Source organism: Enhydra lutris, unplaced genomic scaffold (assembly GCF_002288905.1).
Source record: "Enhydra lutris kenyoni isolate GAN:26980312 unplaced genomic scaffold, ASM228890v2 scaffoldscaffold74, whole genome shotgun sequence".
Lineage (NCBI taxonomy): Eukaryota > Metazoa > Chordata > Mammalia > Carnivora > Mustelidae > Enhydra > Enhydra lutris.
The window spans coordinates 5,776,681-5,801,709 of record NW_019154158.1 but is presented as its reverse complement, the minus strand read 5'-3'; the positions used below and the strand labels follow the sequence as shown (position 1 = coordinate 5,801,709).

At 43.3% G+C, this 25,029-nt stretch overlaps 1 protein-coding gene across 1 annotated transcript in view; it reads left to right on the top strand.

The window, feature by feature from the left end:
• LOC111160109 (RNA binding motif single stranded interacting protein 2) overlaps positions 1-25,029 on the top strand; it is a 73,262-nt gene that overhangs the window by 34,893 nt on the left and 13,340 nt on the right. The window contains exons 4-7 of the mRNA XM_022522954.1: positions 15,772-15,938; positions 22,108-22,166; positions 23,041-23,132; positions 24,509-24,666. Of these exons, the coding sequence (XP_022378662.1) occupies positions 15,772-15,938; positions 22,108-22,166; positions 23,041-23,132; positions 24,509-24,666 (476 nt within the window). The remainder of the gene's footprint in view (positions 1-15,771; positions 15,939-22,107; positions 22,167-23,040; positions 23,133-24,508; positions 24,667-25,029) is intronic.

Genomic DNA, 25,029 nt, shown 5'->3' with positions numbered 1-25,029 from the left:
AAAAATATATGTTTATAAAAAATAAAATTAAAAAAAAAAAAAAGAGTATCATAAGGAGGGGCGCCTGGGTGGCTCAGTGGGTTAAAGCCTCTGCCTTCAGCCCAGGTCACGATCCCAGCATCCTGGGATCCAGCCCCGCATCAGGCTCTCTGCTCAGCAGGGAGCTTGCTTCCTTCTCTCTCTCTGCCTGCCTCTCTGCCTGCTTGTGATCTCTGTCTGCCATATAAATAAATAAAATCTTAAAAAGAAAAAAAAAGAATATCATAAGGAAGGGTGCCTGGGTGGCTCAGTGGGTTCAAAGCCTCTGCATTCTGCTCAGGTCATGATCTCAGGGTCCTGGGATCGAGCTCCGCATTGGGCTCTGCTCTGCCTGCCTCTCTGCCTACTTGCAATCTCTCTCTCTGTCAAATAAATACATCTTTAAAAAAAAAAAAGAATATCATAAGAAAGAAGACATTTATAGTACTGTACTGTATCGAAAAAAATCTGCATGTAAGTGGACTCTCACAGTTCAAACCCGTTGTTTAAGGATCAGATGTAATTGGTTTTTGGTATTTAGTGCTCAGTTTAGCAGCAAGTCTTCACCTCCGCTCCTTATCTCCAATCTCTGCCCCATTCCAATTATAGTTTAAGATCTTGAGTTTGAGGGGCGCCTGGGTGGCTCAGTGGGTTAAAACCTCTGCCTTCGGCTCAGGTCATGATCTCAGGGTCCTGGGATCAAGCTCCGCTTCGGGCTCTCTACTCGGCAGGGAGCCTGCTTCCTCCTCTCTCTGCCTGCCTCTCTGCCTACTTGTGATCTCTGTCAGATAAATAAAATCTTAAAAAAAAAAAAAAAGATCTTGAGTTTGATAAAATAGGTTAACACTTTTCCTAAGAATTAGTTTTGTTCAGATCACTGTCTTTTTGAGATTTAAAGTATTTTAGGAAGTAGAAGATCATGGATCCAGGACTTAGGCTATATAGACTCAAGTATTTTAATATTCTATCCTACTTTTTTTTTTTTAAGATTTTATTTATTCACTTGAGAGAGCGAGTGAGCATAAGCAGGGTTTGGAGAGAGGGGCAGACTCCTCACTGAGGCGGGAGCCTGACAGGGCTGGATCCCCAGGACCCTGGGATCTTGAGCTGAGTGGAAGGCAGACTGAGCCACCTGGGTACCCCAATAGTCTATCCTACTTTAAAAAATAGTATGTCGGGTTTGTTTGTTTGTTTGTTTTAGCTTTTATTTATTTATTTGGGGCAGGGAGAGAGAGTGGACAGGGAGGGGAAGCTGCAGAGAGAGAGAGGGAGAAGCAGACTCCCAACCCAGCAGGGAGCCCGACACCATGCTTGATCCCAAAACTCTGGGATCATGACCCGAGCTGATCAATTGAGCCACCCAGGCGCCCCTAGTATGTCAGATTTTTAAGAGACTTTTAAAAATTTATTTATTTTAAAGTAATTGTGGGGCATATGGCTGGCTCAGTCAGAAGAGCATCTGACTTGATCTTGATGTCTCGGGTTCAAGCCCCACATTGGGTTTGGAGATTACTAAAAATATAAACTTAAGAAAAAATATCTGCACCTAAATGGGGCCCAAACAAAACCTGAGATCAAGAGCTGGATATTTAGGGTGCCTGGTTGTCTCAGTTGGTTGAGCATCTGCCTTTGGCTCAGGTCGTGATCTCTGGGTCCTGGGATTGAGTCCTTCGTCGGGCTCCCTGCTCAGCGGGAAGTCTGCTTCTCCCTTTCCCTCTGCCCCTCTGCTTGTCCTCTTTTACTGTTTGTTTCAAATGAATAATAAAATCTAAAAAAAAAAAAAAGCTAGATGCTCTACTGACTGAGCCAATCAGGTGCCCCAACTTTTATTTGGTTTTAATTATATAATAGATGTTTGGACTTGGTATAAAACAAAAGTTTCAGCAGAGGCTGCTGGGAAGATGGTGGAGTAGAAAGACTCTGGCTCACCTCCTGCCATGTGGCAACCTAGAGAACACACTCATTGGCATAAATAACCCAGAAAATGACCTGAACAGTCTGGCAGAACAGACTCTCTGCAGCCAGACATAGAGAAGAGGCCATAGTGAAACAGATCACCCCCTCAGATTGCTCCTGACAAGATCCCATCAGAGCAGTGCCACAAGCTTAGAGGTGTGCGCACAGCCCAGACAAGGGTCAGCGTCACTCCAAAGTGAGTCCTGCTCCAGGGAGAGGGGAAGATAGCCACATACCAGTCTGACTGTGACCCCAGCAGTGGGTTGGGGGCAGACAGCTGGTCTGACTGCAGGACCCCCACCCCTGACCAATAAAAGCTTCTCAGAGAACAACACAGGGAAAGTGCCTGCAGTTTGGTGCTACTTCATCTCTGGCAAACACCTGGTCTTACTGAACTCAAGACCAAGGCTACCTGGGACCAACCCACTAATACTACCGGCACCAGACTCTGCCTGCAACAGGCAAAGAGAGCCATTGCAGACTGAACCGAAGTCAAGTATATCCCAGCCACAATAGAAGTGTGCACAAACACATAAGGAGACAACCCTGAAGCACCATTTTCTGGTGAAAAGGAGACATTGCACTGCAGGGCACTACAGGACCTCTTTATAAAGCCACTGCTTTCAAGTGCGGGAGATGTAACTGACTTTCCTAACACAGAGAAACAGATGTAGCAATAGACAAAATGAGGAGACAGAGGGATATGTCCCAAATGAAAGAGCAGAACAAAATCACAGCAAGAGACCTAAACAAAATGGAGACAAGTAATATGTCTGATAGTGAATTTAAAGTAATGCTCATAAAGATACTCAGTAGAATTGAGAAAGGATTGTAGGACCTCCATGAGATCCTTCACCAAGAAACAGGAGATCTAAAAAAAGAACCAATTAGAAATAATGAACTCGGGCGCCTGGATGGCTCAGTGGTTAAAGCCTCTGCCTTCGGCTCAGGTCATGATCTCAGGATCCTGGGATCGAGTCCTGCATCGGGCTCTCTGCTTGGCAGCGAGCCTGCCTCCTCCTGTCTCTCTCTGCCTGCCTCTCTGCCTACTTATGATCTGTCAAATAAATTTAAAAAAAAAATCTTAAAAGAAATAATGAACTCACTAAACGAAAATAAAAATAGACCACCTGGAATAAATAGCAAACAAGAGGAAGTAGAAGAACAGATCAGCAACCTAGAGGACAGAGTAATGGAAAGTAATCAAGCTGAGCAGATGAGGGGGGGGGAATACAAAATGAGAATAGGCCCAGGGAACTCAGTGACACGGTCAAGCATAATAGTCATAATATAGGGATCCCAGAAGGAGGAGGGAGCAAGAAGGCAGAATATTTATTTTAAGAGATAATAGCTGAAAACTTCTTGAATCTGGGGAAGGAAAGAGAAATCCGGATCCAGGAGGCATAGAGAGCCCCCAACAAAACCAATCCAGAAAGGTCTGCACCAAGATACAAATAAGCTGGCCAAAAGTAGTGATAAAGAGAGAATTTTAAAGGCAGCAAGAGAAAAGAAAGCAGTGACATACAAGGGAAACCCCATAAAGCTATCAGTGGGTTTTTCAGCAGAAATTTTTCAGGCCAGAAGGAAGCAGCATGATATATTCAAAGTGCTGAAAGGAAAAAATCTGTAGCCAAGAATACTCTATTCAGCAAGGCTTTCATTCAGAATATAAGGTGAGAGAGAGTTTCCCAGACAATTCAAAGGAATTCATGACCAGGGACAAAACCAGCCACGTCCTTATTACACTTGATGCCATTGGCTTGTGGGTCCCAAGTTCACAGTCCAGCCACCCTCCTGCCCGAGTCAGCATGCATGGCTGCCACCTGCTCAATGCCAAGTCAGCACGCCCTCACCTCAGAATGACAAGGGCTCAAACTGACACTCTTCTCAAATTCCAGCCACTGTACTCAAGTTTGTGCACAAAAGTGGGCATAATTATAACAGTGGAATGAAGCAACCCAAACAGTGACGCTAATTCTGTGGAATATATAATGGATAAAAAGAGTGTGCTAGGCTGAGAACATCTCCAAAAGGCACATTAAAGAACAATACATACAGCATGATTCTGGTTGGTAAAAGAAACAAGTCCGGGAGAAATAAGACAACCAGAGAGGGAGACAAACTATAAGACACTCTTAATCATAGGAAACAAACTAAAGGTTTGGGAGTGGAGGGATAGGGTAACTGGGTGATGAGCATTAAGGAGGACACTGATGGAATGAGCACTGGGTATTTCTTTTTTTTAAGATTTTATTTATTTATTTGACAGATAGCAAGAGAGAGAGAGCATAAGCAAGAGGAGCTGCAGGCACGGGGGTGGGGGGGAAGCAGGTCCCCCACTGAGCAGGAAGCCTGATTCGGGACTTGATCCCAGGACTCTGGGATCATGATCTGAGCCAAAGGCAGACACTTAACGACTGAGACATCCAGGTGCCCCTGAGCCCTGGGTACAATGTAAGACTGATGAATCACTGAACTCTACCTCTGAAACTAATAATACACTATATGTTAATTAATTGAATTTAAACTTTAAAAAAAAGAACCCCCTTGGGGCGCCTGGGTGGCTCAGTGGGTTAAAGCCTCTGCCTTCGGCTCAGGTCATGATCTCAGGGTCCTGGGATCGAGCCCCGAATCGGACTCTCTACTCAGCAGGGAAGCCTGCTTCCCTTCCTCTCTCTCTTCCTGGCTCTCTGCCTACTTGTGATCTCTATCTGTCAAGTAAATAAATAAAAATTTTTGAAAATAAAAAATTAAAATAATAATAATAATAAATAAAAATCTTTTTTAAAAATAATAAAAATAGGGGCGCCTGGGTGGCTCAGTGGGTGAAGCCTCTGCCTTCGGCTCAGGTCATGATCTCAGGGTCCTGGGATTGAGCCCTGCATCGGGCTCTCTGCTGATCGGGGAGTCTGCTTTCCTTCCTCTCTCTCTCTGCCTGCCTCTCTGCCTACTTGTGATCTCTCTCTCTCTCTGTCAAATAAATAAATAAAATCTTAAAAAAATATTTAAAAAAATAATAAATAAATTTATTTTAAAAACCCTCCCCATAAAACCCCCCAAAACCCAAAATGTTCAAATGGGTATTAAAGAAATACAGAAAAAGTCTGTGTTTTCACCCCATCCTCCATATACCTAGTTCCTTTCTAGTAGCCATAATTATTAACTGTTTCTCTTATATCTTTTTAGAGATACTTGTATAAATATTACATTAGACTTTGTGACATCTTTGTGACTTGTAAAAAGCAAGCTAGAACAAGGTTAAGGACTTGATATACCTGATGTATTGCTGGTTGGTTGCATATGTACATTTTATTTTGATCTAGAAATAGACTAGGCACACGTACCTTTCATATCATTGGGTTAGGCCAGTTCCTTCAGGTGTGTAGTATTGCCAGTATTTATTGTTTGGTGAGTCAAAAGTATTTCTGTAATGAAAAAGAGTTCTATAATGAACAGAGGAGCAGAATCTTTTCATGACTTTGAGTCTTAGTAAGACCAGATCCCCAGTATTCTTTGGGTATTCTGGGTGTTCTTTGAACAGGTAGTGTGAGGGTGGAAAAGAGGAGTGCTGGTGTTTCCTGATTTCCTGTGGGTTTATTTGATTTATTTCTGGCTAAAATGAAATTGTGTCCAATGATGACTACATGGCAAATGATGAGGTAGGGGAAGACAGACTATAGGCAGGCGTTCTCTTTTCCTGTCTTTTCTGTATCTGAAAAAGCCGTATTGTGGCAGAGCCAGATACACTTCCCTTTAGCCACGGAGATCCACGATGCTGCTATTCTGGTTCACTTTGCAGTTCCTTCCCAGGCCGTATACTCTCCTGAACACAGATGATGCATCAGCCAAGATGAATAGTGGAGGCGTTGGGTAATGCAGGATAACACTCAGTGGGGGCTGAGTTGTGTTCCACACCTATTCTCCCCAAGCAGCTGGCTGTCATGTTCTAACTTCAGCTGCTTAACCCTTAAAGATCCTTCTACCATCCTGAGAAGTTATTAAACCCTTTGCTGTGTGTTTCCTGGTACAGATGAGGTATTGCCACACTGACATGTACCCACAAACTGGTGACATGGTTGGTTATTACTTGGGTTGCAGGCATGGGCTTGTGCTCCTTAAAACCAATGTGTCTAAAAGGGGTCTGCCCACCACAGAACTGCCCATATACTTCAGTTGAGGGCTGTGGCTCTGGTTGGTTTCTGTAAGCACCAGTCTATATAAGAGATTTTCCTCTAGCATATTTGAGTCTTAGTTCAAATACCTTTGTTCCTTCAATGTTCTACACTGACTAGACATTACCAATTGCCTGGGAACTTAGAACTGTTCTCTTTCCAGAAGGAGAGAAACAAAGGATATAAGGTCATGTAAAAGGCAGCTTTATGTGTTTACTCAGCTGTTTGCACTGGTTTGGATACTTTTAGTATTTGGGTTTCCTGTACCTTGGTTCTGCTAAATGAAAAGCAAAATGATATCACAGAGGGAGTGGTGAAATAAGACTGAAACTCAGTTTTTAAGTGTCAAAAGAGAATAACACATCCTCTGTTTGACCTCACAGAGTTGTCAGGAAGATCAAATGAAATCGCTAAGTGTGAAAGGATTTATTAAAGTTTAGACAAATTGATAGAGAACAGAATTCTGTGTTAAATTGCATCTTGAGGATTTTTGAACAGTGAGAAGATTTTTTATTCAGTTTTAAAGAAAGCAGAGTTTCTCAAGAGCTTCTGACACAAATCTTCCACCCAAGCCTTCAAGGTAGAATGGTTGGTTCATCATTCAGGGTCCCAAAAGGAAACAGATGGCATATCCAAATTGAGTAATTTGAGAAAGATTTAATAGAGACCATTTACAAAGGGGTTTAAGGAAACCAGTGAGAGAGAGCAGAGTACCCTATGGCCAGCAATTACAGAGCCTATATTACCTCATTACCTCTAGATCTAATAAAGGAAAATACTGAGAGAGATTACCTCAGAATCTGAGAGTAGCTCTATGGAAAGTACTGTGGGCTTCAGTAGTACACAGCCAAATCATGGTGCTTTGGCAGGAGCTAGGGAAATAAATACTCTGATCTCATTTTCCACCTACTCTTTAATCTGCTACTGGTGTACATCTGGTTAGCCAAATCCAGCTGGAAGTCAGAGGGCAAGGGAGCCTGTGCATGTACTCTATATGGTCAGCTTCCTGGTGCACAAAGCAAGTTTGGTAAGAGTGGTGAGTAGATCTGGAAATGCAAATGGATTCCTGGGCAGCATGCTGTGGTATATGCTTAACTGTGGATTCTGTAGTTACTGTGGCTGAGTGTTTTTAAATATCAGTCGTATACTTGAGACCCAGTCTGAGCACCACCTTATATTATGTATAAACATAAATAACTCCCTGGAGGCCTTATGGTTTGTGCACTTTACTGTTACCATCTTGGTATTCAAGGGATCCAGGAAACAGATTGCTGTTATAATGGTGAGAGCCATGAAAGAGGAGGAGGAGATGAGCTGGAGATGGTGTCAGGTTTACTTGAGTTAAGAGGAAATAGTAGAAAGTGCTGAGTCAGCTTTTAAAACCAGCTATTATAGACACATGGTATGTGTGTTCTGGTTCAGGCTCTGCATTTTCCAGAAATGCCTTTTTGTTTTGTTTTGCTATTAATATTGTTAATGTTTATTTTTCTAGAAAAGAGGGAATGTAGGAAATATCCCTCTTTTTTAAGCTTTTTTTTATTAATAAGTATTATTTGTTTCAAGGGTAGAGGTTTGTGATTCATCAGTCTTACACAATTCACAGCATATCACAACTTATCACAAGCATAGCACATACCCTCCCCAGTGTCCATCACCCAGCCGTGCTTTCCCTCCCATGCCCCTTCCCTCCTACAACCCTCAGTTTGTTTCCTGAGATTAGGAGTCTCTTATGGTTTGTCTTTTTCTCTGGATGGTCTTGTTTCATTTTTCCCTCCCTTCCCCTATGATTCTCTGTCTTGTTTCTCAAATTCCTCATATCAGTGAGAGTGTATGATTATTGTCTTTCTCTGATCGACTTACTTCGCTTAGCATTGTACCTTCTAGATCCATCCATGTCATTGCAAATGGCAAAATTTTGCTTTTTTTATGGCTGTTTAATATTCCATTGTATATATATATACCACAACTTCTTTACCATTCATCTGTTGATGGACATCTAGGCTCTTTCCATACTTTGGGTGTTGTGGACATTGCTGCTATAAACATTGGGATGTTTGTGCCCCTTTTGGATCACTACATTTGTATCTTTAGGGTAAATACCCAGTAGTGCAGTTGCTGGGTCATTATTTTCAACTTTTTGAGGAACCTCCATACTGTTTTCCAGAGTGGCTGCACCAGCTTGCATTTCCACCAACAGTGTAGAAGGATTCCCTTTTCTCCGTATCCTTGCCAACACCTGTTGTTTCCTGACTTGTTAATTTTAGCCATTCTGACTGGTGTGAGGTAGTATCTCACTGTGGTTTTGATTTGTATTTCCCTGATGCTGAGTGATGCTGAGCACTTTTTCATGTGTTGGCCATCTGGATATGTCTTCTTTGGAAAAATGTCTGTTCATGTCTTCTGCCCACTTCTTGATGGAAAAGCTCTTTTTTTTTTTTTTTTTTTTTTTAAAGTAATCTCCACACCCAACATGGGGTTTGAACTCACAATGCTGAGATCAAAAGTCACATGGTCTTTCAACTGAGCCAGCCAGACACCCTGGAAATATCCCTTTCTTGCTCTAATATGATTAATGGTTGTTCTATATTTCTACTTGAATTTCAAGAAAATATATTAATCTTAGAACGTTTCTATCTGGAAATGAAGTAGGCTGATGCCAACCTAAGCTGAATTCTGTGCTAGTTCATGCTAGCCTGTGGCTGTCTAATATCTTAAGATGTTTTTAGTGGTTGGAATGCCCTCTTCTCTCCACCCATTCCTATCACATTTTTAAAAAAAGATATTATTTATTTATTTGACAGAGAGAGAGAGACACAGCAAGAGAGGGAACACAAGCAGGGGGAGTGAGAGAGGGAGAGGGAGAGGTGGGCTTCCTGGCAGGAAGCCTGATTCGGGACTTGATCCCAGGACTCTGGGATCATGACCTGAGCCAAAGGCAGATGATTAAACAACTGAGCCACCCAGGCTCCCACTAATCTACTTTCCTTTTTTTTTTTTTAAGTTTCTTTCTTTTTTTTCTTTTTTTTTTTAATTTGACAGGTGGAGATCACAAGTAAGCAGAGAGGCAGGCAGAGAGAGGAGGGGAAGCAGGCTCCCCACTGAGCAGAGACCCTGATTCAGGACTCGATCCCAGGACTCTGAGATCATGACCTGAGCCAAAGGCAGAGGCTTCAACCCACTGAGCCACCCAGGCGCCCCTAATCTACTTTCTATCTCTATAGACTTGCCTGTTCTAGACATTTCATGTGAATCCAGTCATACAGTATGTGCTCTTTTGTGACTGACTTCTTTCACTTTGTGTGTTTTGAAGTTTCATCAGTGTTATAGCATGTATCGGTACTTCATCCCTTCTTATAGCTGAATAGTAATTTTCTGTATGAATATACAACACTTCATCCATTCATCAGTTGATAGACATTTGCATTTATTCCACTTTTGGCTATTATAAATAAAGCTGCTAAGAAATTTGTACAGGTTTTTTGTGGGCATAGGTTTTCAGTTCTCCCGGGTCTGTACTTAGGAGTGGAATTGCTGGGTCATATGATAACTGTGTTTAACAATTTTAGGAACTGTCAAACTGTTTTTCAAACCAGCTGTTATCATTTTATGTTCCCACCAGCAGTGTAGAAGGGTTCCAGATTCTTCACATTCTTGCCAGCACTTGTTATTTTTGATTATGGATAACATCCAGATGACCTTTGATTAAAACCATAATGTTTTTATTATACCCATCCTAGTGGTTATGAAGTGGTAACTCATTATGATTTTGATTTACCTTTCCCTGTGGCTCCCCATTAAAAGGTTAGTATCCTACACATCCTTCAAGGTACAGCCATTTTTTTTTTTTTTTTGAGAAACTTTTCTCTCAGGAATTAACAGTCTTTTCTTTCCTATGCTTATACAGTTTTGCTTGGATCCCCATTAGCACACTTATTTCATTCTGGTAGTTATCTAGTTTGTAAGCTCTGGTTTGTGAATTCCTTAATGGCTCCTTGTGGGTGTGTGTTTGAATTTATTATAAAATATTTCACTCCTGGGCGCCTGGGTGGCTCAGTGGGTTGAGCCTCTGCCTTCAGCTTAGGTCATGATCTCAGGGTCCTGGGATCGGGGCCCGCATCGGGCTCTCTGCTCAGCGGGGAGCCTGCTTTCTCCTCTCTCTCTATGCCTGCCTCTCTGCCTACTTGTGATCTCTCTCTGTTTCAAATAAATAAATAAAATCTTTAAAAAAAAAAAATATTTCACTCCTACTCTTACGCATTTGTGAGTCCCCACCGCGTCACATAGGGCTTGCACATAGTTGGCATTCAGACATTTTTTTTTTAAAGATTTTATTTATTTATTTGACAGATAAGAGATCACAAGTAGGCAGAGAGGCAGGCTCCCCCCGCCCCCCGAGCAGAGAGCCTGATGCGGGGCTCCATCCCAGGACCCTGGGATCATGACTGGAGCCGAAGGCAGAGGCTTTAACCCACCAAGCCACCCAGGTGCCCTGGTATTCAGACATTTACTGAATGATTCAAATAGTGCAAAGGGTCTCATGAGTGATTATTAAGAGGTCTGTTATTTCTCAGGGAAAGTGGGCTTTCTCTTGCTAGGATGTATTGTGATGAAACCAGGGGAATAATGTATTTCAGACAAAAATGTTCAGATATGGGGACACCTGGCTGGCTCAGTCGGGAGAGCATGTGGCTCTTGATCTTGGAGTCGTGAGTCCAAGCCCCATGTGTGGAGTAACATTTACTTAAAAAAAAAAAAAAAAGAGGGGCGCCTGGGTGGCTCAGTGGGTTAAAGCCTCTGCCTTCGGCTCAGGTCATGATCTCAGGATCCTGGGATCGAGCCCCACATCGGGCTCTCTGCTCAGCAGGGAGCCTGCTTCCCTCTCTCTCTCTGTGCCTGCCTCTCTGCCTACTTGTGATCTCTGTCTGTCAAATAAATAAATAAAATCTTTAAAAAAAAAAAAACAACAACTGAAATTTAAAAAAAAAAAAGGATTTTTTTGAAAAGTTCAGATATGGGGGTGCTGGGTAGCTCAGTCGTTAAGCATCTGCCTTCTGCTCAGGTCATGATCCCAGGGTCCTGGAATCAAGTCCCACATCATGTTCCCTCCTTGATGGGAAGCCTACTTCTCCCTCTCCAGTTCCCCCTGATTGTGTTCCCTCTCTCGCTGTCTCTCTCTCTGTCAAATAAATAAATAAAATCTTAAAAAAAAAATAAGTTCAGATGTGTTGTATGTCCAAGAGACCACTGGCTCCAGGAATATGTTGGCTAGATCATCCGTATCCATGTTGCAATAGGAATTTTGATGACAGGCCACTGGGTATTATATTTGCCAGATTGTTTTTAGGGGTTTATTAAAATGATACACAATTAGCAAATCCCCTGAGTTTGTTTTAGCAAATATATTTCATGCCTGTATACTATGTACCAGGAACTTAGCTAGCTTGGAAGTAGATGTGGGATGGGGTTTTCTCCTGCTCTGATGGTAATAAATAAAGCTAAGGGCCCAGGATGGGGATGACCTTGATGGCATATGAATGGATCCAGGATTTTTGAATTTTATTAAACCATGCAAAATGAACACTTGATCAGAATCTAATTTTCAGAATAAAGATAATGTTTTATTACATTATAATTTAATTAATAAGTAGCTTATCTGACTGGATCATTCTTTTAAAGAGCTGATGAAAACTTAGTGATTGGAAAGTCGGTATTGTATCATCTCTACCATTACGATCTCTTGACGGAGAACAAAAGGAAGAACACTGTCGTGTCTCCCAGTTTCCTCTAACTCAGCAAGATAGGAAACATAAAATTCCTGCTACAGCAAGAAGGGAGTTTGATTTTTTTCTTCTGGATGGAAATGAAGGAGTTACACATTTCTGTATCTGGATGCTACCAGTCCTTCCCCTGGTATTTATCCCCTGCTATTCTTCTGGGATGTATCACAGTGTATTCTCTGCACATTGTTTAAACACTCCCCCACCAATCTTTAGGCTTTTTCCTATGTCCCTTCATGTCTCATATCTCCTAATAGTCTCACCACCTCTGGTCTCCCACCTCTCTGAACCAGCTTTAATGATGTAGCTAAAATCCATGGCATCCTTTCTCTGTTCATAAACCCACTCATGTTTCCCATTCACTTCCAGAATTAAATCTCCTTCCTAAGAACACTGATACCTGTACTCTTCTACTGGATAACTTTACATATTCCTTTGATACATAATATGCTATCATACTTTATTTCTGAAGGCAGATTTAATAATCTCAGGCATCTAAGATTCTAGGCCGAATGTGAGGGCCCTTGTTTAGAGAGTTCACATCTTGGAATTACAGGGCATAGGACAGTTCCAAGTCCTGTTCTCTCTCTCTCTTTCTCTCTCTTTTTTTTTTAAGATTTTATTTATTTATTTGAGAGGGAGAGAGCACGCGTTTGTGCACACATGAGCAAGGGAAGGGCAAAGAGAAAAGGAGAAGACTCCACACTGAGCAGGGAGCCCGACACGGGCCTGGATCCCAGGACCCAGAGATCATGACCTGAGCTGAAGGCAGATACTTAACCAACTAAGCCACCCACGTGCCCCTCCAAGTCCTGTTCTCAATGGCCACTAATCCAAATGACTTCAGGCGTTCCACCTACATGAATATGAACCAAGGTTATACATAAAATCCTGCCAGTTTTTCTTTTTCTTCTAGGAGCAAAACAAAGCTACACGTCATTCAAAGGAATGTAGTTAACTGATCGATGCTATAATAGATTTCTGTCCCTTCCTGAAAAGAACCTCATGTAGTAATAACTCAGCCATTTCCACTTCTCTAATAACCCTATGTGTGTTCCTTACATGAAAATAACATTTTTTAGGACAAAGTGATAAAAAGCATATTCGCTTTAAGATTTAGAGTCTGCTTTGGTTTATGAAATCTACCATAATACAGGATGATTAGAATATAGGTCACGGTCTTGAATGTACTTTATTTATTTATTTTTTTAAAGATTTTATTTATTTATTGAACAGAGAAATCACAAGCAGGCAGAGAGGCAGGCAGAGAGAGAGGAGGAAGCAGGCTCCCCACTGAGCAGAGAGCCCGATGCGGGGCTCCATCCCAGGACCCTGGGACCACGGCCCGAGCTGAAGGCAGAGGCCCAACCCACTGAGCCACCCAGGCGCCCCTTGAATGTACTTTAAATCAGGTGGTGCAATTAGGATAGTAATGATAATGGAGGGGGCCTGAGCCCTCTAGTATTTGCATTATTATTTTTAAAGATTTTATTTATTATTTGACAGAGCGAGAGAGCACAAGCAGGGGGAGCAGTAGAAGGAGAGGGAGAAGCAGGCTCCAGTAGGGAGCCTGATGATATGGGGCTGGATCCCAGGACCCTGGGATCATGATCTGAGCCGTCTGAGCCACCCAGGTGCCCCAGTATTTGATTGTTATTGCAGATCTAGTAATTCAATGGAGATTTCAATGTCATTTTTTTAAAGATTACTTATTTATTTATTTGAGACAGAGAAAGAGAGTTAGCACGAGTTGGGGGGAGGAGCAGAGGTTGAGGGAGAAGCAGACTCCCCTCTGAGCAGAGGTGGGGAGCCTGATCCTAGGAGCCTGAGATCATGACCTGAGCCAAAGGCAGATGCTTAACAGACCGAGCCATCCAGGCGCCCCTTCAGTGTCATTCTTAAAATGAGTACTGCCATTTCCAGAGCTGAATGTATGACTTGTAGGTTTATTTGCCCTATTTTTGTCTAGTCTAAAAGTTGCTTAAAAATACACACATGCCCCATGCACCATCCTGCCCTTATTGACTGTATCTCGTGGCTCTCACCACCATCACATGGATTGTTCTATATGGGAAATCCTAGTACAAGTGCTGGCAAAGAGAAGGGGGACAGGGATGGGAACTATAACCGGTGTGTGAGAGCCGTAGTAGATTAGGAGTCTTTGAGCCCTCTCAGAATATGGTCTTGGGTCTCTTCTTTGCTGCAGTATAGGGCCAAGAGATACCGTGTGTTTGTGCAAGTGGGTGCACATTTTTATTGTGTATAGTGATAAGAAAATTCCTACTTCAACATATTTTAGCCCAAGCAAAGATTTTAAAGTTTGCTCAAGGTCAGGGGCATAAAATAGAAGAGGCACATTTCACATTAATTAAGATTCTTCGTGGGGGAAGATTTTCTCTCTTTGATATTCATGTTTCTCTTTTTCTTCTGTTAGTACTGCTTGCCCTCAACACCACCACCAAAGAGAGAGGGAGGAGAAACCTGGAGATGAAACTAGCATTGAGAGGGAAGTAATTACAAATAGATTAATATTATAAAGTGCTTTGAGCCTAGGGAGAACTTGAATATGAGTATGTTATAGTAAAATGCATTATATTATAGGTAACTATGCAGATTTAGAGTATTATGAACCCAATATAAATGTAAACACTAAAAGCCTGATTAGAACATAAGGATTTAAAATATCCATGAGGAATGGATCCATATTCCAGCCAACTTGGTATTTGCTTCTAATGGAAGTACCTTAAAAATGTAGCAGACTCTGGTTGCCTTTCCTGCTATCAGTAGTGAAAGATAAGGGATGCTTGGTCCCAAACCTTGGGTTTCCTTGACCATAATGTATCTATTGTTCATTCAGTTAAACTTTTCAAAATTTGTAACTTAGGACTAAATCCCCATTAGTATGGTAACAAATTTTAGTTTTTACTGGTAATTAGTATTTTTACATGGTCATTAGTATTTCGTTTTATTTGTCTAAGTTTACAGAAATGTTAAACTCCTACAGGGATTTGGCAGTTCTCATATTCTACAGTGTTTTGAATCATCTATGTTAAACTTATTTATACTTTCATGATTTGATAAAGTTTTATTATTTTGCCTTCATCATTTTTATATTTTTTAAGGTTTTTTAATTATTTATTTATTGGAGGGAGAGAGACGGAGATAGTGAAAGAGGACAGGAGCAGGAAGGAGAGGGAGAAGCAGGCTACCCACTGAGCAGGGAGCCTGTTGAGGGACTAGATTCCAGGACTCCGGGATCATGACCTGAGCTGAAGGCAGTCGCTTAACCAACTGAGCCACCAGGTGCCCTCGTCATCACCATTTTTTTTTTTTTAATATTTTATTTATTTATTTGACAGAGATCACAAGTAGACAGAGAGGCAGGCAGAGAGAAAGGAGGAAGCAGAATCCCTGCAGAGCAGAGAGCCTGATGCGGGGCAGGCTTTAACCCACTGCCCCACCCAGGCACCTCTCGTTATCATCATTTGTAAATAGAACTTAGATTTTATTAGCCCTGTCTCATTACATAGGTTACTTAAGAGGCATACACTGTGTTCTCCAGTATCAGTAGGATAAAAGCATTCTACTATAACAAAGTGCCTTTTTCCAAAATCTTTAACAAGCTGATTTTGGCCTCTCATTATTCATGAAAGAGAGGTAAGATAGTTATATGTGTTCTTATTCTGTGGCAGAGAGGAATTCCTTTAGTTTGTTTTGGTTTTACTCTCTACTGAGTTAATTGCTGTTAAAGTTTGGAATCATTCTTTCCAAGAAGCCAGGATCTTCCTCACTTTCTGGTATCTAAATGTATAATCTTCTGACCTTCTATTCCTTCTGTCTCTCTGCAGCCATATGTGTCATTGTCTCAGCAGATGGCACCACCTAGTCCAAGCAACAGTACCACGAACAACAGCAGTGGGAGCAATGGAAATGACCAGTTGAGCAAAACCAACCTCTATATCCGGGGATTACAACCAGGCACTACTGACCAGGACCTAGTTAAATTGTGCCAGTCGTAAGTTGGGGAACATGTGGGTAGGCTTCGAGGGCTAGTAAGGATTTGGTGATACTGGCTTCTTGCCAGATACTCATGTCCTGAAATGCTGTCCTATTTGTCACAAGATTTCTTAGCAGTCCCTCTTAAAGAAATTCTACCTGCTACTAATATATAAAACCTTTATATGTTACTCTGAGGGAAGTCAGGATGGGACTGGCCTTTGGAGCCTAGTGTGACTGTTTCCAGTGTGCTCCCAGAATTGATGGTCTTTGTGGAAAGAGTATTGTCTTTATGCCTCAAATAGCAATACTCAATGTCCTGGGACACCTGGGTGGTTCAGTCACTTAAGTGTCTGCCTGAGGCTTAGGTCATGATCCCAAGGGTCCTGGTATCAAGTCCCACATCAGGCTCCTAGTTCAGCAGGGAGCCTGCTTCCCCCTCTGCCTGCTGCTCCCTTCCCTTGCTTGTGCTCTCTCTGATAAACAAACAAACAAAATCTTTTTAAAAATGCTCAATGTCCCCAGAGATATTGATTAGAAGGCAGTAGGGATAGAAGAAAGTGGAACTAGCCAATTGAATTGTACACTTAGGAGAGTTTCTACTGATAGAGATAATCCCAGTGACCCGGAGGAGCTCTTGAATTAGTGGATAAAGGAGAAGGTGGAGAAAGAGGCTGTCGCTCAGCGTCTCCCCGCTACAGACCTCTAGGGGTTCTTCACAGTAGATTTGAGTCATGAGGTAGAGAGAATTACCATGGAATTAGTCCCGTTGGGAATGGTGGAAAAATGGCAAGAGTCCAAAGATACCAGCTCAGTTCCACTGGGTAGAAAAATGTGTGTGTGTGTGTGTGTGTGTGTGTGTGTGTGTGTGTGTTTGTTTCTTTTTTAAGATTTTATTTATTTCTTTGACACAGAGAGAGAGAGACAGTGAGAGAGGGAACACAAGCAGGGTGGGGGTGGGCAGAGGGAGAAGCATGCTTCCCGCTGAGCAGGGAACAGGATTCGGGACTCAATCCCAGAACTCTGGGATCATGACCTGAACCGAAGGCAGCTGCTTGATGACTGAGCCTCCCAGGTGCCCCAGAAAAATACGTATTTCGAATGATACATTTGGGGGGATGCTTAGAGGAAGAAGTCTGGGAGTGGGGAGGGAGAAAATTGAGTTTGGGTAAATGAATGGTGGAAAGAAATAGAAACCTTAGACTGTAATTACCATCTTTTAAAACTTTTTATTGATATGTAACGTATAGAAAAGTACACAAATCATAAATGTATATACAGCAGTGATGTCTCAAAGTGAACAGACCCTCTTAAGAGTCCCTGGTAACCATATCAAGAAATAGAACATTACTAGCTCTTCTGAAGCCCACCTCTCAGTTTCTACCCCCCTACGCCCAATCAATCTACCATTCGGATTCTAAATAATTGGTTGGAGTGGTTTGTTTGTACTTCATGGAAAGACAATGCTAGAGCGTACATGCCCTTCTATGTCTGGCTTCTTTTTGCGCAGTGTTATTTGTGAGATTCCTCTACATCATTGCACGTCACAAAATTTTGTTTATTCTTATTGCTTTCTAGAATTTGGTCAGGTCACCTGAGCGGCTCAATCGTTAGGCGCCTCGATCCCAGCATCCTGGGATCGAGCCCCACATCAGGCTCCTTGCTCAGCGGGAAGCCTGCTTCTCCCACTTTGTGTTCCCTCTCTCGCTATGTCTCTCTCTGTCAAATAAATAAATAGAATCTTTAAAAAAAAAATCCCTTAATAGGAATATACCATAGTTTACCCATTCTGTTGCTAGACATTTTAATTGTTTCCAGTTTGTGACTATTGTCAATACGAATAATGCTGCCATGAACTTGTACATGGCTTCTCGTACATATGTGTACACATTTGTGTTGGGTATATACTTAGGAATAAGATTGCTGGGTCACAGGATATCCATATGTTCAGCTTGTGTTGATACTACTAATGATTTTCTGAAGTGGTTAAACTAATCCAGACTCCCACAACAGTATATGTAAATTCCAACTGTTCCAAATCCTGGAAAGGCAGAACATTCTGCCCCCCAAAAAGTAGTTGTGGGAGTTATCAGAGGTATTTTATAAGTCCCTTATTCTTCTGAGGTTTGGTCCATGCAAATCACATGGATTTTTGCTAGTGCTGGGCTGCACAGACTCCATCTCTAAAGGTTAGGCATTAGTGTAAAATTGGTTTCTTTACCTCAGCTCACCTTGCTAGAAAAGTATTTCAATGGAAGTGAGCAGACAGCCTAGGACTAGTAATTTTTTTTTTTAAAGATTTTATTTATTTATTTGAGAGAGAGACAGTGAGAGAGAGCATGAGCTAGGAGAAGGTCAGAGAGAGAAGCAGACTCCCCGTGGAGCTGGGAGCCCGAGGCGGGACTCGATCCCGGGACTCCAGGATCATGACCTGAGCTGAAGGCAGTCGTCCAACCAACTGAGCCACCCAGGCGTCCCTAGGACTAGTAATTTTTGAGGGAAATGGGAATTGGCAGAAATGTTGATTGATGAGGCAAAAGACTCTCATATGTGTCTAGTTCCTTGATTTCTACACCCTGTGTTTCTTGTACTAAATATAATGTGCTACAAAAATTCTCTCACTCCACGAGACAGTCAGAAACTCATTTCTACTTCACTATGCTTTTAGACTTTCATTTTGCTCTTCCCAGCAGCTGCCTTACCTTTGAGTCTATCTGAAGAGATAAGAGTAGTCAATGTTATGATGTGGGCTAGAAACCAGGACCCCGAGAGAGGACTACAGAGAAGTAGAAATGAGGCAGGGAAAGGCGGTAGATGAACTATGACAAAAAAGGAGGCTGAGAAGAGAGAAGGCTGGAACCCTTATGGCTGCTCTTGAGCATCCTGGAACTGGAACCGCTCTAAGAAGGTTCTTACCAGGGACGCCTGGATGGCTCAGTGGGTTAAAGCCTCTGCCTTCGGCTCAGGTCATGATCTCAGGGTCCTGGGATCAAGCCCCACATTGGGCTCTCTGCTCAGCAGGGAGCCTGCTTCCCTTCCTCTCTCTCTCTGCCTTCCTCTCTGCCTACTTGTGATCTCTCTCTGTCAAATAAATAAATAAAATCTTAAAAAAAAAAAAAAAAAAAAGAAGGTTCTTACCATGCATAGAGGGACTTCCTGTTTGGGCCCAGTTGTGTCTCCAGGTTGGAGAGGAAGTGAATGTTGCTGGATGCTAAACCCTGCTGGGCAGGCCGGAGAGGCATGGATTCTGGGACTGGAACCCCTCGTTCTCTGGAAGGGCTCCTTCCTCTGTGGAGGAAGCAGCAGCAACCCAGCTGTTGCCAGTTGCCATGGAAACTCTGGGCTCTAAGTCTCACCCTGCTCAGAACACATCAAGCTCCATCCACCTGGGTGCCTTGGTAAGGGCAGCAGCATGCATGTTCTCCCGCTGCTCTCATACCTCCTTTCTCTTGCCTACATCCGGGGAAGAATCCAAAAGGTGACCCTGGAGGGCTAGAGTCGCCACATTCATCCTCACCGCCCTTGTAATGTGTTCTTTTCTTTCTTTCTTTCTTTTTTTTTTTTTTTTAAGATTTTATATATTCATTTGACAGAGATCACAAGTAGGCAGAGAGGCAGGCAGAGAGAGAGAGAGAGAGAGAGAGAGGAGGAAGCAGGCTCCCTGCTGAGCAGAGAGCCCAATGCAGGGCTCGATGCGGGGCTCGATGCGGGGCTCCATCCTAGGACCCTGAGATCATGACCTGAGCCAAAGGCGGAGGCCTAACCCACTGAGCCACCCAGGTGCCCCTCTTGTAATGTGTTTTTTCCCCAACCTCCAGACCACTGCTTGGCGTAGCCTGTCTAATCTGTTGGGTGACAGAAGCCCCACCAGAAAAGTCCATGAGAGGCTGCCAAGGAGCAAAACAAATGTATCAATCATCATATGTTCTTTAGGGGTAAAAGGGGGAAAAAAACCCACAACACTTGTTTGGGTTATTGGTCTCGTATTCAGTCCCTGCCAGCTGTTTTCACTTAAATCCTGTACTTCTGATTCTGTTAGTGATTTCTGTCCTGTATCTTTAATATTTTCACCTTCCTAGAGTGGAATGTAGAGACTTCTTTCTAGTGGAACGCCTCTAGTATAGTCCTGACCTGTGGTACTGCCCTGCTCAAGTTCGGGGAACTCCACATGACTCTGCTGCCAAAGTATACATTTCAGAAAGTTGACAAACATGATTCCTACAAATATAGGTAAACACATGTTCAAGATTTATTTCATTCTTTAATAAGGGAACCAATAGGATGGTAAAATGGGTTCAAAGAGCATTTGAGGGATTGAGTGTTGGTACTGAAGAAAGAATGTTAGAATAAGATTGCTAGGTTATATACAAAACTGGTTCATCTCCTATAGGACATTATAAAACAGTAATCTTTGGGATTCTCTTTTCTACTGGACGGAAATTATTGGCATCAGGGCACTGGGTGGCTCAGTTGGTTGATCCTCCAACTCTTCTTTTTTTTTTTTTTTTTAAAGATTTTATTTATTTATTTGACAGAGATCACAAGTAGGCAGAGAAGCAGGCAGAGAGAGAGGGGGAAGCAGGCTCCCTGCGGAGCAGAGAGTCCGATGCAGGGCTCGATCCCAGGACCCTGAGATCATGACCTGAGCCGAAGGCAGAGGCTTTAACCCACTGAGCCACCCAGGCTCCCTGATCCTCCAACTCTTGATTTTGGCTCAGGTCATGGTCTCAGGGTCATGGGATCAAGCCCACGATGGGCTCTTTGCTCACCACAGAATCTGCCCGTCCCTCTCCCTCTGCTCCCCTCCCCCAAATAAATAAAACCTTCTTTAAGAATTAAAAAAAAAAAAAAAGAAATTTGCATTTCTACTGGACAAAATCTACAAGTTAATGTGTATCTTCGCAAGGTCTGGATTCTATTGGTAGTAAATAGTCAAATATAGAAACATTCCCCCTAGATAATGAAATATATTTCATGGGGCACCTGGGTGGCTCAGTGGGTTAAGCCTCTGCCTTCAGCTCAGGTCAAGATCTCAGGGTCCTGGGATGGAGTCCCACGTCCAGCTCTCTGCTCAGCAGGGAGCTTGCTTCCTCCTTTCTCTCTGCCTGCCTGTCTGCCTACTTGTGAGCTCTCTGTCAAATAAATAAAATCTTAAAAAAAAAAGAAATATATTCAAATAGGCCTTTGAGATAGTGTTCCAGAATGACATTGAAAGGATGTGCAATCTTCATTTTGTCGTATTGTTACATTTTGGGCAATTTTCCTTACACTGTTGTTGTACCTGGTCTTATACCCATTCATCTCCCTAACATGCCTAGGTCTTGATAGTGAGAAATAGAAGTCTTAGACTAAAGCAAAGCAGGAGAGAGAACCGCTTGCATTAAGGTTGAGGTTCCTTGAATATAATAACTATATATATATATATATATATATATATATATATATATACACACACACACATACATACACACACATATATATGTATATATAATATATATGTAATAACAATAACAATAATAATGACATTAAGAACTTCTAAGTGTTTACCAAGTGGTGGACATTAGTGCTTTATATTCATGAATTCTTTTCATATTCCCAATGATCCGGTCTCTACAGATGATGAGACTGAGGCCCGGGAAAGTGCAATGACTTGTCCACGATGGTGGATAGCTACAAAGTAGCAGAACCAGGGTTTGAACAGTATGACACAGGTTAACCTTTGCCCAAGGGTAGGGAACAGGGTGTCAGAGAAGAGAAATGTCTACAGGTTTTTCCTAAGAGGAATGGTGTTTCTCCAAAAGAAAATAATTATCAAGGATTATAGTTAGTCCGCAAGGAACTCCAGGGCCAGAGCTCTGCCCATAAGCACTCTATGTGGACATCACCAAGCTTCGTTCTAGAAGATAGTAGTCTCTTTCCAACTCACACCTGAGTCTTAGTTGGGGAAGAAGAGAGAAATGTGTTGATATTGTAAAGAATTATAGTTACCTTATTTCTTGTAGGCACCTTTGGATACTAGACTTTGTATGATAAGTATGACATTTTAAACTAATTTCTTCTTGTTTTTGTTAAGGTTTAAGTGGGAACAGTTGTGAAGAAAGGGCATGGATTCTTCCAGATATCTCAGTGTCTGTCCTGTTCCAAATCCCTGCCCCTACATTATCACTTAGCCTGTTCTTTTCCCTCAGATATGGCAAGATTGTCTCCACTAAGGCCATCCTGGACAAGAGCACGAACAAATGCAAAGGTGAGGGAACAGCTGTCTTGGGTGATGGAAAGCGACTTCGAGGGAGGCTGCACCTTGCCTCCGCTCTACGGCTCTGTGCTCCTAGGACCCAGTGCCAGGGAGGAGTCTCTGAGGTTTTAAGGCTTTAAAGACTAGTAGATATTTAGGTTGTTTGGAGACCAGACAGCTGGAGCTGAAAACGCTCTTCTGGGGACCCAGTGCTAGAAGCCTGAACAGAGTGAGTTCCTTGGGCTTATTTTGGACTTCATGTTTCCAAGAAGCTTCCCAAGACTGGAGGGTGGGTGTGGGTAGGTAAGATATTTATACTTAGTAAAGCCTTGTAAATGCATTGTGGTGGTGACAGTGGTGGGGTGTTCTGGTGGGTCTTACTTTGTAAGGATGAATAGCTTTTTGAGGTTTTGAGCAGCTCTGGGTGGGGATGAAGAGAGGGAGGATGGAAAGGAGATCTTTGGGGTGGGGTGGGGCTTCTTCTGTCAGGCGGCTGGCGGTCTGGTCTGCAGCAGAGAGGCCCTATTCCCTACACGCCTAGTGTTCCTGGGAAGTGGCTAGAAAACAGGGAAGCATTCTGTTAGGAGTGGGGGCTGCGGACTGTTAAAAGAGCCTCGTTTCTGAAACCTCTCATTTCTTAGTGGGGAGTGGGAAAGGCAGGAACACCACAAGGACTTTGTTGCCCTTGGCATTCTTAGCTGTAAAACAGACCAAATATCCCAGGGTTTGAAGAGCACATGGGTAACCACCTGAAACCTCTTAATTTCTCTCTCTCCCTACCACTTCTGTTCCATGGATCCTAACTCTTCCTCTGTCTCCTGAAAAGCCTGGGCCTCCCACCTCCCTCACACCCCCACCTCCCAGTGATGCTGTTTCCCTGTTCCAGGCTATGGCTTTGTGGACTTCGACAGTCCTTCAGCAGCGCAAAAAGCTGTCGCGGCGCTGAAAGCCAGTGGTGTACAGGCACAGATGGCGAAGGTGAGCCTTCTGCCCCATGTCTGTTCCTCAGAGGGGTGGTGGTTAGCAGAGGTCAAGTTCCAGGGCTTCCAGAGGGCCTAAGGCCATGAATTTGATGGGCACGGGCTATCTTTTGTACTTTTTGACTCTATATGGCCAAAGACAGGCTGGGCCAGGGTCCCACTGAACACCCCTTGGTTGCCAGAGGAAGTTCTTCAAACTGTGGCGGTAGCTCTGGAGACTCTGTTCCTCTCATCAAATATTATAACATAAGCAGGTGAGAGGGTCAAGAGGCTTCCCTTTCTCTTGCTGTTTCCCCATTTCCACCCTGGCCCACTTCCCTACCAGGCAGCTTTGGTAGTTTTGCAACATTCTCTGAAGAAGCCAGTTGTGCAACTCAAGTTCAGAGCCTCTGGCTGCCTCTTTGGGGGAGGAGGGAGGTAGGGTAGGAGAGTTGTTAGGGGTGGGGAGAGGGAAGCCACAGCAAGGAAGGAAACTGTCCCTCCTTGTCATATCTCCTTGGAGCTTTTCTTTTAATCCAAACTACTAGAAAACTCGAGGCTTTTCTGTCCCTCTTTGGAGGTGGGATTGCCCCCATCACCTTCCGGAAGTCAGTATGATTACTCTGTAGAGCTGATGAGGCAGGCCTGCCCACCCCCCTTCGCTGTCTGGTGGAAGAGACACCAAGCCCTGAGGGGTGAATTTGCCGGTGACCCACTGTCTAGGGCAGGGACTGCCTCAGTTTTTAAAAATACAGCTCTGGGAAGTTACTGCCATTTTGCACATTCTGCCCCCTAGAGGGGCTTTTCTTTCTGGAGAAGAGCCCTCTGACAGTGGAATTCAGGAGCTTTCAGAGTTCCTATGAGACTAGAGCTCTCTGGCCTGCACGGCCACCCAGTGACTCTACATCTGGCCCTGGGCGCACCCCCAGCGCATTGCCTTCCCTTTCCCCTTCTCCCTCTTCCTGCTCTCTCTCCACTGGGGAACGAACAGGAATTCCTACCCAGAGGATTCTGCTGCGGCCGGAAGAAGAGGGAGGGGGATTACTTAAAACAGTCCAGCAGGGGAGCAGCAAAGTCCCGAGAATCCAGCCCCGGAATAGGCTGTTCGCAGCGAGGGAGGAGCTCTGGTCTGCCTGGTTCTTAAAGAGATAGCCAGAACTTCATCAGTGGGCCTGTAAAGCACTAGAGATACGAAGTCTGCTTTTTTTTTTTTTTTTTCTTTTTCGCCTGGACTCAACATACAGTCCATGGTAGTGGGACTAGGTGTTATAAATAGTTAAGATTCCTTTTGTTTATGTGGGCCCCTTCCTACCATGTCTTTTCTGAAATGAGGGCTGCCGAGGGTGGGGGAGGGATAAGAAATGTGAGCTTCATTTTCTCACTTTTTTCCCACAGCAACAGGAGCAGGACCCCACAAATTTATACATATCAAACCTTCCACTTTCAATGGATGAGCAAGAACTGGAGGGGATGCTGAAGCCCTTTGGCCAGGTTATCTCCACTCGAATCCTCCGAGATACCAGTGGGACCAGCAGAGGGGTTGGCTTTGCAAGGTGAGGGACACCAGAATGGGAAAGGATGAGGTTAATGAAGAATGTCCCTAAAAAAAAAAAAGTCCCTTAGAAGGTCACCAAAAAAATCTGTGCCCCCTCCCTCAAGGGACCAAACTAAAGTACTTGACAGTGAATCAGAAGTTCATTTAAACTGTAGGTCACAGGGGCACCTGGGTGGCTAAATCATTACGCTTCTGCCTTCAGCTCAGGTGGTAATCCCAGGGTCCTCAGATTGAGCCTCAGATTGGGCTCCTCGCTGTTCCGCCTGCTTCTCCCTCTCCCTTCTCCCCCTGCAAGTATTACCCCTCTCACTTTCTCTCTCTGTCAAATAAATAAATCTTTTTAAAAAATAAACTGTAGGGG